The sequence below is a fragment of the Protopterus annectens genome, chromosome 1.part0 (assembly GCF_019279795.1).
Source record: "Protopterus annectens isolate FY-2018-M chromosome 1.part0, PAN1.0, whole genome shotgun sequence".
Classification (NCBI taxonomy): domain Eukaryota; kingdom Metazoa; phylum Chordata; order Ceratodontiformes; family Protopteridae; genus Protopterus; species Protopterus annectens.
In genome coordinates this window covers 1,224,230,754-1,224,251,376 of record NC_056725.1, presented here as the reverse complement: position 1 = coordinate 1,224,251,376, position 20,623 = coordinate 1,224,230,754, and the positions used below count along the sequence as shown (strand labels likewise).

Here is a 20,623-nt window from a genome sequence, read left to right as displayed (position 1 = left end):
GAAGCTCCTCCTCCAACTGAAAACTGGCATTAACTCTCCTGACTACGTACCTGTAGAATATCTTAAGATGGCAGCTGATGCCATTGCATATCCTATCTCCATTCTTATCAATAGATCTATTGTAGAATCTTATGTCCCAACTCTCTCTGGAAAAAAATCCTCCATCATACCATTACATAAAGGTGGCAGCTCTATTGAATTATCCAACTATTGACCCATTGCCTTTCTGTCACCTCTCTCTAAATGTCTTGAAAAATGCATCCATTCACAACTACTCCAATTCCTCCTTGACAATCAGCTTCTCTCTCCTACGCAGCACAGTTTTAAACCTGGACACAGTACTAATACAGCCTTATTATCTTTCACTGACACAGTAATTAAAGCTTGTGACTCAGGTAAACTTGTATCATCTTTGTTCCTTGACCTATCTAAGGCTTTTGATACTGTTTCTCATCATCTTCTATACTAAAACTCACAAAACTTGGATTATCCCCTTCCACCATCAACTGGTTTTCCAATTATCTCTCTAATAAACAACAGGCAGTCTGATGGCTAGACTCCTCTGATTCTCAAAATATCTCAACTGGAGTTCCTCAATAATCTATTATTGGCCCCCTCTTATTCAACATTTTTACTAATGACCTATATGCTACTTCCCAACAGAGTACACTAACACAGTAAGCTGATGATTGCATAATCACCTGTTCATCTGATTCCATGCCACATCTTCAACAAATTACCCAAACTGCATTCACTTCCATTGAGACCTTTTTTTTAATAATCATTTACTACTGAATCCCACTAAAACTAAACTTAATGCTCTTCATCCCCAAAACATACTCTCTATATAAAAAACAATTTACTATTTTTTTCTCTGAACACCACCATAATAGAGCATGTCTCTCACACAAAACTACTAGGAGTCATTATTGAGGAACATTTTAAGTTTGATCTGCACATACAGAATAACATTAAGAAAACTCACCAAAACTGGAAACTCTCTTTTGTCACAAAACTTCCTGGACACTCTCACTAAAACTCTGGTTTCTACCTACCTTCTGCCCTCTCTCTGATACAGAGCCCCACTTTTCAACAACCTACAACTCTGCCTAAAATCAAAACTCGAACCTTGCTACAACAAAATTGCTAAATTTGCCACTAATGCAAAATACTCCTCACGTCATTGCACAGCCCTACATAAACTCAGTTGGCTTGAACTTCCACTTTACCTTACCTTCATCCAGCTAACTACAGCACATAAAATCATTCATAGACCCATGGCCTGTCCAGCCTTAAATACTATCTTCTACTCCTACATTCCAAGCATATTTCTCAGATCAGAAAATAAACAGTTTCTACAACAACACTATCCAATGAAATCAGGTGGACAAAATCTATATTCCTGCTCTATAGCTAAAGTCTGGAATACCCTCCCCTTATCCTTAAGAGCGAACCACAATTACACATCCTTCAAGCGTGCACTTAAAGAACACCTATCTAAATCTTGGATATGCTCTTGCCGAACTCTTGGCCAATTTCTAGTAATTTCAACACCCTTCTCCTTCTTTCTCTTCTATAAACTCTGTCTTCCGTTATCAGCTTACTTTTCCCTTTTATTCTTTTCTCTCTTCTCCTCTACCTTACTCTTAGCCCTATTTATCTTGTCCGCTTCAGTTTTATCTTTCTCTTATTCCACTTATCTTCCTCCATATTCAATCTGCTACTTTCTCTTCTAAACTATAAGCTACTTATTTCTTTCATTTTCCTTCTTATGTCCACCATAATTTCTTTATGTCATAACTAGCATAAATATTATATGCTGCATAAAATATTTCATTATCCTAGTACCTGATTTCTTGTTATTGTTGTGCTACAGTCTTTATTGTATTTCCATTAGTTCCTGTTATTAAAAGTCCACGTCTGTACTATTTATTTCACTTGTTCTACTTTGTACTCAAGAGTATTTTTTCCCAGGCCTCCACTGAGAATGGGTTCTTTGTGTCCCAGTCGGACTTTCCTGGTAAACAAATGTGAATAAATAAATAAATAATAACATATTGCTCCTGTTCGGTTAACTAGTTTATTATCCAGTTCAAAACACATGTATTTACATTTAATCATTGTAAACATTCAGTTATCTGATCACAATGTAAGGCGTTAAAGGCTTTCAAAGCATCTAGGTAAATTACCAAATAGGTGTTCCCTTTGTCTTTCAAAAAACTTACTTTCTCATAGAAATTGGATTGACATATTAATGATGATCTACCTTTGATAAATTCTGTCTGCCATCCCTTTATATGCCACAGTTATTTTGTCCGATTAAATGAAGTCTAAGTTAGCCGCGGTGGTACGGCGGTAGCATTGTTGCCTTACAGCAAGAGGTTCTCCCGTTCAATTCTCGGCTTGGCTTAGGAGTGCCTTCTGTGTGGAGTCTGCATGTCCACTCCACGGTTGGGTAGCGTTTGAAAGACATGCATGCGTAAATGGGTGTGCCTTCATTGAAGGTTGGGCATCGAGCTGGCACCTTGGTGTTTTGTAAAAATCTACTGCCGTTAGCGGACCGGAATTCCGCTGTGGCGACCCCTTACCGGGAAAAAGCCGAAAGACAAACAACAAGAAATGAGTGCAGTCTAAGAAAGTTCAGTTTTCTGTATACTAACACAAATTTAATTTCTCCCCATCTGATAACATTCTTTAATACAATACTCAACATTTTCTCTTCATTTTTCTTGTCCACAAAACTATTTATAGAGGTATGAATTAGTAACATTACTTCTCGCTCTTCTGAGTGGAGTCTGCATGTCCTCCACGCGGTTGGGTGGGCGTTCGAAAGTCATGCATAAATGGGTGTGCCTTCGTTGAAGGTTGAACGTTGAGCTGGCACCTCGGCGTTCATGAAAATCTACTGCCGATCATTAGCAGACTGGAGTTCTGCTGTGGCGACTGCTAACCGGGAAAAAGCCGAAAGACAACAACTCCCTGCTCTTCTGATCTTTCAGTATAACCTCACGTTTAATAAAATCTGGGAATCACAGACCAGTACAATCCCAAACTTCCAATATAGCTATTATTTTTAAATTATGTTGTTTTATAATCAAATCAAATTCTTCATTTTTCCTTCCCAAACTATGTGCATTTGTATATTAACAATTCATGATCTCTCTCTTTCTCTCTTCTTAATAATTCCTAAGAAAGGCTTTAAGGGGTGGGGAATAAAGTTGTAGCCAATATCTAAAAGCCTTGGATCTTCTTCCACAGAATTTCCTAATTCATTTAGGTTACCGTATGATTTACTGATTATTCCTGAAGTCTTTATTTTTACTTTTTGGACAGTGATTTTTGCCAAGATTACTTTAGGTTATTCCTAGGAAAATGCTCCCTGATTTAAGTTATAACAATACACATACACAGTTCATACAAGTAAATGATTAATAATACATTACATACAATTTTGAAGAAGTATATGCACTGTCCAGATATTTCTTGACTATTACACAAGCTCTTCTTTTTTTTTTAGTCTTCTTCAAACAAAAGTTTAGGTAGTTTCTGTGTCTAGCCTTTAGAGTTTGTTAGTTCCTTGGATAAATGCAGGAAACAGACAGACTGTATGCAATGATCTATATCTTTAGAAAAAAGAACTGATCCTGAATTTGTCCTTGATATACTGGTTTTGTTCACCCTGCATCAGTGTTAAGTATGGGAACCTGCACTTGTTTGCCTCATCTACTTTTACTGTACTTTGAGGTGGGAGAAGTATTAAACCATCTGGCATAGTTGTGCTGGTGGCCTTGCATTTCTATTTTTACATCTTTCCTCTTGCATGAGAACGGCCCACATTAACTCTCAGCATTTCTTCTTTGCAGTGTTTAGTTTTTTTTTCTCCTTGTCAATACGGTCCTGCTGTGACATACCAATGGGAATTCTACATTTCTTGGAGGCAGCTAGTTGAGTACTGTTTTAGAGATGTTATTAAGCCTCTCCCTATAAAATTAGGCAGCCAGGGCTTATGATTACTGTGGGTTCATTAAGGGTTCCTTGTGTTTCTGAAGAGCTTGTTCACAAACCAGAATTCAGATTACTTCGTCCAGTGGACAACTCCAGGTTAGATCTATAAAAAGAATGTCCAGTCTTCTGTTATGGGAAACAAACCTACTATAGTACCCTGTACTTTCTTCATATGCCCTCACCTGATATTTCCTTACAAAAATAGACGTTGGGTGCTACCACTATCTGTGTTGTCCAAGATGAAACATTTCCTCAATCCCCAGTTGACACTTCTAAGCCTGCACTGCTAAGCCTGCAGTTTTGAATCTCTGTAACACCCATAACACATTGTACTTACTCCCATTATGTCTAGCTGCAGCTGGTGATATCATCCATGCAGGCAAGAACAATGTTTTCTACTTTGAAAACATCTGAGTGGTCACTGGGGCATTCTGAATTCCAAGGAGCATCTTAATGAATGCATGCAATACAAACAGAAATGCCAGTATGGAAATAAAAACTGGTACTACACTATCAATAAATTGCCATCTGCCAATTGAGTACCCTAGCATCGTGCACCTGGGGTAGCTGCCCCATTTGCACCCCCCCCCCACGCTAAGCATCTGGACTTACAGGTCTGTAAAACTATGAAGTTGTCATATTCTACTTCCTGTAAAAGAAGTGTTGTAAAAGTGTATGACTCCAGTCTTGGGGACTCTTTCAGTATTTAAAAGACCCAGTGAATAATAGATGCAATGGTGTTGTAAGTTCACAATAAAGTGTTCTCAGGTCAATGTTACGGATTCTGTCTCCTCTCTGTGCTTTATTAAGATCCATTTTGATTAGTACTTTACCAATAACATATAATTTAATCTCGGTGTGTGAAGTTACTGGATGATGCTATCACAAATTACCTAAGCAAATTGTATTCTAGTAAAGCAGAGGGAGGAGACTGAATCAGTATAAATGACCACAGAATACTAATGTGTTACCTTACAGTACCACTATTTACTAGTCTCATTTAAGTATAGGGAGATTAACCACGATTGGAGCCATGTACTTGTTAATCCCATCCTTAAGGGAGAGGGGAATAGGGCAAACCCAAAATCTTATAGACCCATAAGTCTACTTTCTTGTTGTGTAAAAATAAAGTACTTACTCTTTGCTAACTGGATTGGTCCCACTAGGCCAGTATCCTCTTTCTAGGAAAGACCTGAGGTGGTATTCACAGTGACTGTGATGACCTTCCACCTTTGGGACAGTAATCAAGTAGCCTCAATCCTCAGCACTGGCACCTGTGCGGAATGTTCTATGGGAACATAATATATATACACACAGTATCTCCAGATACAGTTCTCTGCATCACGCACAGTCAAGCACAATTTCCCTTAAGAGCACACAGGGAACATAGTCATTCCAAGGCTGGTTTCTCTCTTTCTCCAGATCCCCACTAAGACTTTCCACTGGCACAGCTATAGAGTTGAGATCTCAGCTAAGTATCCAAGCCAAGTACTCCAGCACCAACTCTGTCCAACCACTGTTTCATGTTCCTGCCCAAGTACCTGACACACACACCCTCTTTGAGATTTGATTTACACACACACCCCTGGGAAATGCTGGCACAGGTTTACTAGTTATGCCTCCTTCTTGCCCAGACTATAAGGTAGTTACTACTGCCACCAGACACTCCTGTCAGTTACCTTAAGGCTCTTCCAAGAGTACCCAATATACTGAGTGAAATCAATATTAATACAAATGGTAGTTTGACCAAGAACAAGGCTATTAGGAATGGTCCACACAGTGTCACCAAATAAATATGCAAGTACTCTCAAAACTTAAATATCTATACAAAGATCAGCCACAATGAAAGGTGTAAATATATTTAATAATAAATAATAAAAGAACAAGAAAATACTAAGTATATATTCACAGTGACATCAGAGTCCAAAATCACAGGAAAAAGTGACTGATTTCAACAAATGGCTACGTTTCTTGTGTCATTCTAAGGGGATCCAGTATCTGTCTGCCTGGGATGACATGAATGACAGACCTTGATGCTTTGCCAGAGATGGCCTGCATCTGTCACCCCTGGGCTTCCGGATACTGGTCAAGGCTCTTGCCACCCCTATAGTGGCGTTTTTAGGTGATGTTCTGAAGACCAAATTACCACCGTAACAGCTACAAACAGATGCAATCTGAGGGTCATGTTGCTCAATGCCAGAAGTCTAAATCTCAAAATACACTTGCTCGAAGTATTCCTTAAAATGGAGAACATTCACATTTGCGCTGTAACAGAGACCTGGTTCAAGGCAGCAGAAAGTACCCCTAGACTACCAGACTATAACTCATTCCACACCTTCCAGCCCCAGAACTTGGACGAAGCTCCAAAGGAGGTGGTGTTTCCATATTCATAAAGGATGCGCACACCTGCAGACTGGTAGCCCAATGTAACGCATCAGAGATACTTACTTGGGTAAGACAGCAACTCAGGTCGTTGCCTGCTATAGGTCCCCAACCATGTCCCAAGACTCACACTTCATGTTCCTGAGCAGCCTGGAGAATATTAGGGTCCAACCTAACACTGTCATACTGGGCGACTTCAATTACCCCTCCATTCACCGGGAAAACTATTCATGTACCAATACACTGGCCCAACGTTTCCTGGAATTCATTAATTCCAATGCCCTGGAACAACTTGTTCTTACTCCCATTAAAGGTAGCAACATCCTTGACCTGGTCATCACTAACATGGGCGACTGTTGCTCTACACCAATAGTCAACTCCTTCCTGGTTAGATCCGACCGCAAACTAATCACCTTGGAAATCCATATAACTCCCCCCCCCACCCACAAAGGTAACCACCATGAAAAACTTCTCCAAAGCTAACTTTGGGTTCCTAAAAACACAGGTGGCTAACTTCACGGCTCCCATGCAAATGGAGAATAGTTGCATGACCGCTGAATCATACACCAACGCACTGTACGAACAAGTATACAAATGCATAGATCTCGCCATACCCAATAGAACCAAGATGCTCTCCTCCAAAAAAAGGACGCCAATTTGGTGATCCCCTGCCATAAACAAACTCTACAACTGAAGGAGGAAACTGATGCAGAATAAGGTGAAGTCCCAAGACTGAATAAACTCCCTTATCAGCCTCAAAAAAAGTTGAGATCCCTCATCAAATCCTCCAAAGCTAGCTATGGAAATAGACTTGCAACAAATAGTAAAGACAACCACAAGGCCTTCTATAGTTATGTAACGAATCTCCACAGCAATACCAAGATTTGCTCTGAGCTACTGCACAATGGCATCTCCTATACTGAGCCAACAGATATTGCCAATATACTGGCCAACAGATTCAGTGCCAACTTTACCCCCCCCCAAGTACCAAACACAAGACCAGTAGATTGCCAGGCACCCAGTATTACTGCTGCACAGGTTAAAACAGCACTGTTCAAGGCCAAGAATACAGCTTCTATGGGACCTGACAATATCCCTGGCTGTGTTCTACATGAACTAAAGAGTGAACTGGCATCTCACCTCTGTGCCCTATTCAAACACAGCCCCACCTCAGGCTTTGTCCATACCGAATGGTGCACTGCTACAGTCATCCCTCTCCACAAAAGAGGAGCAATTACAGGCCCTGGGAACTATCGCCTTATTAGCCTAACTAGTCAGATATGCAAAGCTATGGAACGCATCATCATGGACCTAATAAACAAGGATATAGGGAATCTCCAAACTCTGGATCCCACATAGTTTGGTTTTGTGAAGGGTATATCAAGCCTGCTCAACGTGGTCGACTTCTTTGAGTCAGTCACCAGAGCTGTGGATGAAGGCAAGGTAGTTCATACAGCCTACCTTGATCTGGCCAAGGCCTTTGATACCATTCCCCACTCAGGAACCATAGAAAAACTCACTAAGTTAGGCATCAACCCCTATATCACTAGGTGGGTTGCAAACTGGCTCACAGATAGAACCGACAGTGTGAAAGTAGCTGACTCGAAGTCAGACTGCTGACCAGTCACAAGTGGAGTCCCACAGGGTTCGGTCCTGGATCCTCTCCTGTTTGGTATTTACTTCTCTGAAGTCCAGGCCAACACAAAGGGATTCTGACTGACAAAGATGGCAGATGATCTCAAGTTGGGAGCTATTATTAGCTCCCCAAGTGATGTTGACATCCTACAAAAAGGCCTCCCTGAGATTAACAACTGGTGTCAGAACCATGGTACTAAGCTCAATGCCAAAAAATGTGTCAGCATCCCCTTTGGGAAAAACCCAGTTCCCATGAATTACCACATCAATGGTAGTCCACTAAACACAGAAGGCATTATAAGAGATCTGGGAAAACAGGTTGACAGCATCCTCTCGTCTGACCACCACATTCCCACTGTGGTCAGAAAGTCCTTCTTTGTGGCACATCTCATTACTAAGGGTTTTGCATCCAGGAAAAAGAGGTCATTGTCTCCCTCTACTCTTCCCTCATTAAACCAATAATTGAGTACAATGCCCCATTTGGCATGTACCTCACTGGACACCTGCAACCACTGTAGACACTGCAAAAGTACCTCACAATGAGGATCCTAGGCCTTAAACACTTGTCCTATATGGACAGATTCAAAAAACCCCAACTATTCTCTGTCTCATATCACCTACATAGAGGCAATCTATGCTTGACTTACAAAGCCATGTCTGACCCAGTTCTGTTAGAAATACTACATCTAAAGAAATCCCAATCCCTGAGCACCACACGCTCCAAAGACCTCAACCTCATTACCACAATCAACAGAACATGCTGGAGTGACACGTTCATAACCCAGAGATTGCCCATGCTATAAAATAGACTTCCCATACATGTCAAACAGAGCACCTCATTGGACCTCTTCAAGAGAAATCTTGATGATGATGACTGGATGGAAAATAGAAAATTTACACCGAGGATCACTCCAGTGGCTCTAATCGACAGAGGCACTGGGAACTAAGGTCGGGTGGCACGATGCCAGGGTAATCCTATTGGCTAGGCTTGTAAAAGCCCCAGAGTCATTAGCCTAGTACACACCTATGAAACTAACACTGAAGGACAGGCTCAGACAAATAAAGAAAAACACTATCTAAACTAAGCTTCACTATGTTCATGACTGAATCTAAGAGAATTATGCTATTCCCTACTTACTTAATAGAATAAGGCAGATGATGTGGTAAATGGTCCTTCTTGTTGTCAGGCCAAAGACAGAATACAGAATGCTCAGTCTCACTAAGAGATTTCTCAAAATAGTATCTAAAATATTACTTCTGGGACAGCTTGCAGAATGACATCACTTCTGGTCATCTGACTTCTAGTTCCCATGCAAACCCCCACTGCTGGAAGCTGGCAGGATTTAGCACCTATCTGTAAAATACACACACAAGGGCTTTTGCTCAGATCTGTGGCAGGTGCTAGAAGTCATAAAACAATTGCATACCTTCATGCTTCCAGAGTAGTAATTAGTTCACGCCAAAGACAATATAGAAAGCTTCCTAGTACAGACTTTGTGTCTCTGGCTACATTGAAACATATGGGATAGCATCTTTATGGTGTAGCCTATAAAGTGATTTAATTTCAGATATATTTTAAAGTTTGCTGGACTGATGATAACATTCCGGTTTCCTGTGTTAAAACATGTACATTTCATTGAAACAGTTACAATAGTGCATATACATTTCTGTTCTCTCCAGTAGGGCACACTGTGGATACTTTTCAAACACAAGCACTTTACAAATACCTTTTCAACACAAACCTCTGTTCAAATCAGTTTGATATACACATGACATGCAATTCTCTTACATTTGTAATGCAAGCATCCTGTATAAATCAGTTTGATATTCACAAATGACATATAATTATTTACAAAATACCAGCTAGCTGTGCTGGCAGTACCTCCTATCATCACACCTCCCCCGCCCCCTTCAAAGATGCAGGCTAGTTTTTCAAGTGCCCCTTGAGAAACATTCCTTGAGAGGAATGAGCCTGTCTGGGAATGCATTACCCCATATCTTGTCTTGAGATCCCAGCTGCCTTGGCATTGCTGACCCCATTACAGTGCTGCACTGTCATATCATATGCCAGCAACCCTAGGCTCCACCATAGTAACTTGGGATTTTGCTGGCTGGCTTGCTGTAACCATAGATCCCACTCAGACTCCTCCTGCCTTCTACTGCAAATATTTAGCACCAGGGCCTCCCTATCCTGGTAAGGTTTCATGGTGTTAACATGGTACAGTGTGTGCCCCTGCTTCTTCTTGCTTAGCAGTTCTACCATGTAGTTAACAGCACTGCCCTTCCTTACCACTTTGAAGGACCCCTCCCAAGCTACCTGCAGCTTACTGTGTCTCACAGGAATGAGAATCATAACCTGCTGCCCCACAGCATACTCTCTGGCTCAAGCGTTCCTGCATTCCAGACCTTTTTCTACTGTTGGACTTCTGCCAGGTTCCCCTGGGCCAATCCCATAAATTCCCTGATCTTTGTCCTGAGGTTTAGGACATATGCCACAACAGACTCCTTGTGGACTCACATTCACCCTCCCACTCATCGTGAATCAAATCTAGAGGTCCCTCACCTGATGCCAATACAGAAACTCAAAGGGTGAAAAACCTGTGGATTCCCGGGGTACTTCTGTGTATGCAAACAGCAGTCGGGGCAAATATTTGTCGCACTCTCTCTTAAACTGGTCTCCAAATGCCTGTACCATGGTCTTTAGTGTAGAGTTTAACCTCTTCACAAGACCATTAGTCTGGGATGCTAAGGGGTGGTCTTTAAGTGCTTCACCCCACAGTGCTTCCACAGACAAGCCAGCAGGTCTGACATGAAACTGGAACCTCTGTCAGTCAGTATTTCTCTTGGGAAACCTACTCTGCTGAAAATCTCTAACAAAGCATTTGCCACCTTTTCTGCCTCAATGGAGGATAGGGCCACCACTTCAGGGTATATGGTAGCATAATCTACTACCACTAGGATATACGTCTTCCCTGTGTAACTTGGGTTACACAGAGGCACAACAATACCTACAGCTACCCTCTGAAGTGGCTCCTCAGTCACAGGCAAAAGCACCAAAGGAGCTTTGACCTTGTCTCCTGCCTTGCCTACTTTTTGGCACTGCTCACAGATCCTGCAGTACCCTGTTACATCCCTTGCAATCCCAGGCCAATAAATGTTCTGCATAATACGTCTTGTACACTTTATGCCCATATGACCTGCAAAGGGAATGTCACGGGCTATGGCCAGAACTGCCAGATGGTAAGCTCTGGCACTACCAACTGCTGTATTCTCTCACCCGCCAGCCCTCCCTCAGGGGTCCACTCTCTTTACAGTAACCCTTAGTTCCAGTATATGGAATCCCCTTTTCCTGGAGAATCAGACACCTCCCTAGCTACCTCCCTCAAGCCTTGTAATGTAGGGTCTGAGGGATGAGCCTGTCTCAACTCTGTCTTTGTAAACCTTCCTAGCACCCCTTCCACAGGAAGTCTGATATCCCCTGACAGCGGTGCCTCACTGTCAGCATGGGTACTACTACTCACTCTGCCCTTGCAGTCAATCTGTCCAAGGGAACATCAGTACCCACCAGCAGCTGTGGCTCACCTTCAGGGTCACTGCTACAGGGTAGCTCCCTCCCTGAAGTAGCCACCTCACCAGTCCTGACTTCAAGTGTGCAGTCTGTATGGGCCCCCCCCCCCAAGCTACCAGACCCATATGCCTGTCTCAAAGCCTGACTGTGTGTCATTGCATACACACAAGGTACTGCATTATCAAAATCATTCCCTATCAAGACATCTGCAGGGATATCTGCAAACACACCTACTTGCCTGCTTCCTTTTCCACCCTCCCAGTTGAGGTGAACCCTAGCCAAAGGTATTTGGAATGGGGTCCCCCCTAATGCTCTGACTGGAGCAGACTGCCCAAGCAAGTAGTGCTCCTCTATAACCATTGCAGGTTTCACAATGGTTAGGTCAGAGGCTGCTTCTCTCTTAGCAATGGCTTGTTTTCCATCTACTAACATAGGATATAACCTCTTGTGGTAGTTTGGTACCCTTGTTGTCTCCAGACGATTTACCACAGGCATGCCATTATTCCCATTTGCTGTCTTCGCTACCTTTTGTTCCCCACCTTGTCTCCGTGGACATCTATATGATACATGGTTACATTTAAAACATTTAACCCTGATCCTGGCCTTGTACCTGAACTAGTCGCTTCTCCTGTTACAGGTGGACTCTGTTGGGGTGACTTAGGCTGCGCACCATGGGTCCTCTTATATCCAAGTGCAGTACTGGATATCCCTTCAATGTGCAGTGATGCCCTGCTTGCTAAGTAGAGATCACACTTTTTCCCCAGCTCATCTGCGGTATTGCATTCCCTATCTGCCAACAAGATTCTCATGTCCTCAGGCAAAGTGCTAAGGGCTTGTTCTCTCACCAAAAGGTCTGCCAGCCCTTCAAAAGGGGTACAGGATGTTTGGATTCATCAATTTGCCCCCAGACGATTCTCCCCAAACCAATTCAACCCCGGACGGTTGGATCCCAGTAAAAAATGTAACGTAAGTGAAGCCAAAGCACATTAGAGCATGACTAGAAAAGAAAGACTGTTTAAACATTCTTAAAATTAGTTTAGATAGTCTTTCTTTCATATTTATGTGCTTCAACTACAGTAATTTTAGAAAAAAATGAAATTATAATGAAAAGATGAAAAGCAATAACTGAAAAAAAGAAGGAAATAGCCAGTTGGATAAATACCGGAAGTTTGCAGCATGATCTATTCCGGAGTTAACATCTAACGGTAACAATATCAGTGTAGAAAAATAAAGTAAGTTAAGTATAAAAATACAGATAAGATATTAAAAGAGAAGTTATTCCTAGAAATGTAATGTAAAAATAACACTTATATACAAAAAATATAAGCAATAAATCAATTAACAAAAACTCCGGACTAGGTCATGCTGCGGACATCTGGATTAGTTATCAAACAGTTGTAAAACATAATTACTATACCTGACATACGCCAAAGAAAAGCATAATATCAGTACCAATTATAAGAAATGCATATTAAAAAACAATTAAGTTTATGACAGAAAAGCAATGTAGAAATTTAAAATACAACTGCAGCCTAAACGGAAATAATTAGGGAAAACCATTACAGAAATAACAAGTACAAAGAAAATGTATAGTAAAAAGTAAAAAATAAATACATTTAACTACTTGAAACAAAGAAAATGATGTAGAAAAGGGTAATGAACTGTAAATCCATGTATATCCATAACAGATAAACTATAAAAAGAATGGCATAGAGAAAAAGATTAAGATTAAGAATGTATAATACATTAGTGTACTGCCACCTAGTGGCAATAGTAAGATGAAAGCATTAAAACATTTAAAAAGAAATACAGCTCCAGCAGAGAATCAATTAAACGTGTCGAAAATTACCTCAAAAATAAATTGAGAAAAATAAGTTATAATGGATATCTGTACTGCTTTGCAAAATACAACCACGATCAGACAATAACATTTTGTAGATGTGACAAAAGAACGTTCTATAACTGTAAATCCAGACTTCATACAAGTGGTATCTACAAATGAGGTAATGAGTATGTTACATGAACACAGTCACGGAAGTGACATGTCAGAAATAGAGGTGGAGAAGATAAAAACAGTTATTATATGTTAAAGATGTAAATGTTATATTTATACTAACCAATGTAATAATTAAATAAAATAAAAATCTTCTTCTTTTTTCAGCTTTTCCCAGTTAGGGTCGCCACAGAGGATCACCTGTCTGCTCATGATTGGCAGTGGAGTTTTACAGTGTTGAGTTGCCAGCCTGGCGCCCAACCTTCCACAGAAGGCACACACACGCACTCACTCCTAGGGCCAATTTGGAGTGTCCAATCTGCCTACAGCATGTCTTTGGGATGTGGGAGGAAACCAGAGCACCCAGAAACCCACACGACCACAGGGAGGACATGCAGACTCTGCACAGAAGGCACCCCAGCCAAGGATCGAACCAGAGAACCTCTTGCTGTGAGGCGGCAACACTAACCACTGCACCACCATGGCCGCCCTAATTAAATAAAATAAAAATATTAATAAAAAATATATTTACAATGAAAAATTAGCAGTGTTATTATTGAATAATTGATTAATTAATAACTCAATGACAAAGTACTTAAAAGAATATATTTGGGGTCAAATAGTCCACTAAAAAATCACATATACAATACATATAAATTTATACATGAAATTGTATAGAAATGCATTGGGGTCGAACCGTCCGGGGTCGAACTGTCCAGGGTCGAATAGCCCTGCTTCCGGTGAGCATCACTAAAAAGTACAGAATCTGGGTTATATAGCCTGTGCCACGCAAGCTGAGGCAAATTCATTTCTGTAACCATGTGAGATTTGAACAGAAGAAAGACAAATAGAGGGACCTCCATGATCCATGGTTGGGAAAAGATTCTGAAAGGTTTCTGAACACCAAACAGCACCCAGGTGATATTATGGGAAGAAAAAAATAACTGCGGGATAAGTTAACTACACTGGCAGGTAGAGTTTTCTTTTAAGGCTATAGACAACTAACTTCAAACAGCAATAAACAATCAGCTAGTAATTAAAACTAGACAGACACAACAGAGACTTTAAGCAGACAAGGCAGTAACAGCTGCAGCTCAACACAGAATGAATGCAGGATACAATCACCACGTAAGTGTGCCTATTAACAGTAGAGGTCAAACACCATCATTCAAGCCCAGATGGGAGAATAGTACAGTTCTCATTCGGTAACCTGCCTCACACACTGCATGTTCCTAAGAGAGGAAATGGAGGTACAGAGACAAACGACGTATTAACGTTTAGAAGACTGGGAGCTTCTACCTTGTACAACAGAAAATACATCACTGGATATAACTGAAACAGTCAAGGCTACAACTGTCATGATTAATCCTAATATGACTTAAAGATAAAATGTCATGGATTTGAGAAAAAAAGCATTGATATCAGTGAGTTGTTGTTATATCTTTCAGCTTTTTTCCCGGTTGGGGGTCGCCACAGCGGAACTCTGGTCCGCTAATGATTGGCAGTAGATTTTTACGTACCGACTTGCCAGGCCTGACGCACAACCTTCAATGAAGGTACGCCCATTCAAGCATGTCTCCACACAGAAGACGCTTTAGCTGAAAATCAAACAGGACAACGTCTTACTGTGAGGCGACAACGCTACCGCAGCACCACCACCGCAGCTCTCAAAACTATGGCTATGGCTATAAGCAATGTTACAGTATTCACAGGTTTGTTCAAAATTTCTGTGTGACCTAAAAAAAGTCTCTGTATGGCCTATGTGACAATTCACTGCCTCTTTTTGTGGTTACATGAAAAGTGATCTTCTTTTGGAGCAAGTCCAGAAAAAATTTACTAAAAAAAATCCATCTTGCAAGAATGCAATATGCACTTCTAGACTGCTGTTTTTGAACTTACACAGCTTTACATACAGATTCATCGGAGGGAAGCTTTGCCTGATATTCAAAGCATTCCACAATGAAATACTATATACCACCATGGGTTTTGGCATCTATAGATATCCAGAAACACATTGTCATGTACATTTATTATTTGGTATAAATCTTCATCAAAAGAGGAGAAGAAATAGATTCTTTACACAAACAATTCAGTTATTGTGGAACAAACTACCAGCTGTTACAATGAAATATTATTCCCTAGAGGTGTTTAAGAATCTCTTAGGTCACTGGATGGGAAGTAATATGAGTTAAAAAATCTTTTAGAGTCTGTGTTCCATGTTGGCCATCAGGTCTGAAGACAGGTAATTATGAATGCACAACCTCACGAATTTGCAGTTAAGGATGATACTTCATCCCAGTGCTTTCAAAGAACCAAGTCCTTGAGAAGAAAACAGCCCTTAAATACTAAGTCTGCAGCTCTGTCCACTGCGATGTACAGAAGGGAAGGAGTATAAAGTGAAACATCATGCTGGTTCTAAGAGTGGGAGGGGACAGCCAGATCAGGCATTATTCCCCAAAATAAGTCCCTATCCAGCTCCAGGTCCATCCTGGCAATAGCAGTCAGCTGAGAAAAGCATTGGAAGCCTGATGAAACATGGGCAGTTTGACTCCTTGGGTGCTGATGCATGGATTGGAAGCACCAATGAGACCAGCAACAAAGCAAGGTAATACTAGGTTCAAGTAGAAGGAAGAACACAACAGTTCTGACATTATTGTGTATTCTGGCTACAAGTAAAGATCATGGGCCTCAATCATGCTTATTTCAGTTTTAAGTATGACTTTTCAGCATTCTTAAGCAAGTAGTGACTACTCTTTAAAGTGAAAAAGACAGCTCTATACATATGAGTGATAAATTGTAACTTGTTGCTATATTGCTGAATTGCTTATACACAAATGCAGAATCTCTGGATATATAATATTTAATGCTCTCTTTACTTAGTGAGGAACACATTTCCTTTGAGGCTGCAAGACTGAAGAATGTTGGGTTATAGAACTCCAAAAGTAACTGGAGCTGAATGAGCTGAACAGGCAGCACAGAGTGATGTATGTCATGAACATGTTTTTTTCATTAGATGCAGGCTAATCTCACTGCTTCCATTACAGCACCAGTGACTCTCAATATGTGTGGAAGTTCACAAGGTTGTATTTTTGTCCTATTACATAGTCTTGGGGTATCCAAGAAGGTATCTGAGTTAATGCCACTGCTGATGTGGTATATGTATAAAACGGTTGCTGCTGTATTCTAGATGCTCATTCTTTTGATGACACAAAACTGAAATCACATCTCTGTCTGTTATGATAAATCCCATGACGCACATTTGAATTTAGTATAGGATAATTACTGTTGTCTTGGTCGGATAACCTCTCCCATCTGCACTTACATTGCCACTGTGGGTCATCAAAAAATAGACCTTAAAGACTCAGAGGGTCTAAAGAGTAACACATATACTTAAATAAACTAAACAACAAAACAAGACAAGTAAGTAAGTTATGGTGAAACATCTGAATTCTACTCCATGCTTTGCCTCCCTGATTCCTTTCGTAGGGTTTATAACAAGTAGACATTGGTCTGATGTGATAGGTCCCATGGCACATTTCTGAAATAAATACAGGACAAAGACTATTGTTTTTGGTAAACAATATTACATGAATAAACATGCATTCCTTTTTAAGGTTTGCATGCTTTTTATATTGGGAGTGCAGGATATTTTGCCTACAACTGATTGTTTATGCATGGGTTAGAGGAGTGTGTAGGTGTGTGTGGTGGTGGTGGTGGGGGTTGTGGGTATGTGTGGAGGTGCAGCTCCATCCACAGTGAAAAGAATGAAAAAAGGATTAAAATTTGACCTTTTTATGAACCATTATGTCAGCTACTTTTCTAACATTTTTCGCCTTTACTTAATAACTTAATATTAAATAAATTTTTATGTATTTACATTCTATTGTTTGCACCTAAAAGAAAGAGTTTTGTATCTATAGTTTATATTTTGACGACACTATGTACAGCTACAGAATAAACCCATGTATTTGATCAACGAATACTACTCTCTTGATGCACTTTAGTGCTGTTATCAAATGCTACTGTATTTGAAATATTAACGAACATTAGTCTCTAGCTGTACAGTATTAAGGAGATATTAAGAACATCCTGTTTAGTTGTCAGGTTTGTCAAATTGCTTGCATCTTTTTATTGGAAGAAATATCAAAATTACTACTAAGAATGGTCATGTTGAGCATACAGTCATGGACGTACATAGCTTCATTTACTGTTCATCACAGAACAACAAAAACAGAGAAAATACATAAAAGTTAAAAATATGAAGTTAATGCTGTAATATACTAAACACCTCATCATTTTCTCTGTACATTTATTTATCTGGTCTTTAAAACATTCAAAGTATTCAAAATAAACATTGTCTGAATTTTCACACTACTCTTATTTTATACTCGGCCTTTCAAGTAGTGAAGGCATTCCTAGACATTAATATAAAGAGTAAGCTCATTCATTCAAACAAGAACTGTCTTATTTATTCTTGGACAGAGAACAGTAGAACAGTATTTTACTCATCTCAGAGTGATGACAGGATGGCTCGAACATCACACTCGTTATGTGGACTCCAACCGGGGAAAATTGTCAAGTGCATCTGGGAAGCAAAATTCTCAGCAGAAAAAAATGATCCAGTGCAACAACCCTTGTAAAGATCATTTGTTTTTGACTGCGTACAGGTTTAGGAGACTTTGATGACTGCTTTCACTAAAGGAAAACAAGTGAACATTTAAACTTTTAGGCTCAGAAGGAACTCTGGCAAAAATTCATGCAAGCTGAGGAAACAAATAAGGCATCTTCATTCACGGATACTGTACTTATTCCTGCTGTGAATCATTTTCACATTTCGGCAAGAAAAATAAAGTGGGAGGCAAGCAGAAACAATTTGTTAACTGCCTTACCTGTGTAACATTTCTGTAAAAGCAACATATGCAGTACAGATGGAAATATATCTTTCATACAAAGCAGAGAATTATTTGGTGTCTGTAATTGTTTTTGACCATAAGGTAGGGCAACTGCAATAATAAAGTGCACATGAGGTTACAGGAGGATTTGTTAAAAGACAGTGAAGCAGATTAAGGACCCTGCAATATTAAATGCTTCTTGTGAATTTTTTTTTTTTTTGTAATTGAAGTCAAGTCCATAAAGAGAACATAATACTACATGTAAAGATTATTTGGTCCTAAAGCCAACTCCAGGATGGAAATTCTTCACAAAAATGTGGAAAATGAAGTTAGATCTGGTGATATCTGCCTACAGGGATAGCATCAGAAAGTACAATGTACAAGAAATTAAACTGATTTCCAGCTGGAGATAAAACCTGCTACTATTGGGATACACGTATAGGCATCATCTTACTTAGATATATTTATGTTGCAGATAAGATTTCTCTTGTGAATGAACACCATTTCTAAGAGTTAAACTTGACTTCTTCAGCCAAAACTTTAGTCAGAGTAACTATGTGTGTGTATATATATATATATATATATAAAACATTTAAAAAGTAACCCCAAATGGTAAATGTAATGACACTCATTTATTTCAGTCTAAATATATAACCCAGGAGTCTTAGACATAGCTACTAAAATTAAGAACTGTTTGGAAAATCTTAATGTTTCAGCTTAAATCTTTGTATTGTTAACAACTGCATTTCATGTGAGTGGTATTTTAGTTTGTGATTACCTGTTGAAGCTGGACTGGCTATGTTATTTACGGCCGGAGGACTGGCTACATGGAGTGGTGGCTGGTTGTATCTTCCCGGTGAAATTCTCTGGTGTGGGATGCCATAAAACCGATAATTGTTTCCCTGGACCTGAAGCATTAGGGAAGCAAAGTTGCAGAACAGCACACTGATCAGTACCTTCATTCTGGAAAGTTCCCTTTTCCCTCCTCTTTCTATGGCCAGTTTCTGAATATGGAGTCAGTGCTACCCATGGAATGAGAGGTATTAAGTATCCTAGAGCAGCCACGTAGGAGGAACATAAGTACCCAATCAAATAATCTGTTTACAAAGCAGTTTCCAAGAGGTATGCAGCTCTAGTATTCTTCTAAGACACAGATTCAACTAGGCTAGAAGCAGGCTCCCTCCCATAACAGAAAGTAACATGCAGACCAGAGGTTTGTTTGACTAATGGGACTTGGAGGCCTGATGAATAGATTGGAGAATATTGGCAAACTGTGAAGGATGGCAAACAGAAGACTGAAAGTCTAGACAGTAAAGATCTGACTTAATTTTACATACTGAAAGCTGGCTAAAAAAACAGTTTGCTGGCACAAATGGATGAATCACATATGAATCACATATATTTGGAGAATGTGTATGCATCCAAGGGTAGCAATGTTATTTAGACTGCAGATAAACGTTAGAGAACCTTTTTTCAACAAGAATGCTAGCAGCTGTAACATTACGTTTTCTGAAATATTTTATTAACATGTAGAAAATACAAACTGAAACTTCTATAGTCAAATGTAAGTTTTCTAATTTACATCTTGGTGAAAATTTTTAAAATAGCCTTGTTCACTCAATGCTCATATGGGGGTTTAGGCTGTAGTCTAAAGGCATAGATTATTTACATAGATATATATATATATATATATATATATATATATATATATATATATATATATATGTTGAGTCTTTCGGCACCACAGCGGAACTCCGGTCCGCTAATGATTGGTAGTTGATTTTTATGTGCCGAGTTACCAGCCCTGACGCACAACCTTCAACAAAGGTACACCCATTCACGCATGTCTCCACGCAGAAGACGCTGTAGCTGAGAATCGAACCGGACACCACCACAGCACCACCACCGCGGACTATAGTATATATATATATATATATATATATATAGAGAGAGAGAGAGAGGGAGATGGAGTGGCAGAGAGATGTATATAACATTTAAGTGGATTTTAATTTACTAAAATGCCTATCATTAAGCAGTTCACAATTTAAAACATATAGACAACAAAGATACAGCAATAAACTCCATAAGTAATAAGATCCAAAAAGACAATAAAGTATTAATTTTCATTACTAATTAAAGATAGAAAAA

The 20,623-nt window shown here is 39.8% G+C and overlaps 1 protein-coding gene across 1 annotated transcript in view; it reads right to left on the bottom strand.

Annotated features, from left to right (window-relative positions):
* The window catches only part of MATN3 (matrilin 3), a 211,780-nt gene extending 192,304 nt beyond the window's left edge, over window positions 1-19,476 (bottom strand). The window contains exon 1 of the mRNA XM_044070073.1: window positions 19,254-19,476. Within this exon, the coding sequence (XP_043926008.1) occupies window positions 19,254-19,437 (184 nt within the window). The 5' untranslated portion in view covers window positions 19,438-19,476. The remainder of the gene's footprint in view (window positions 1-19,253) is intronic.
* Window positions 19,477-20,623: the final 1,147 nt, after the last annotated feature.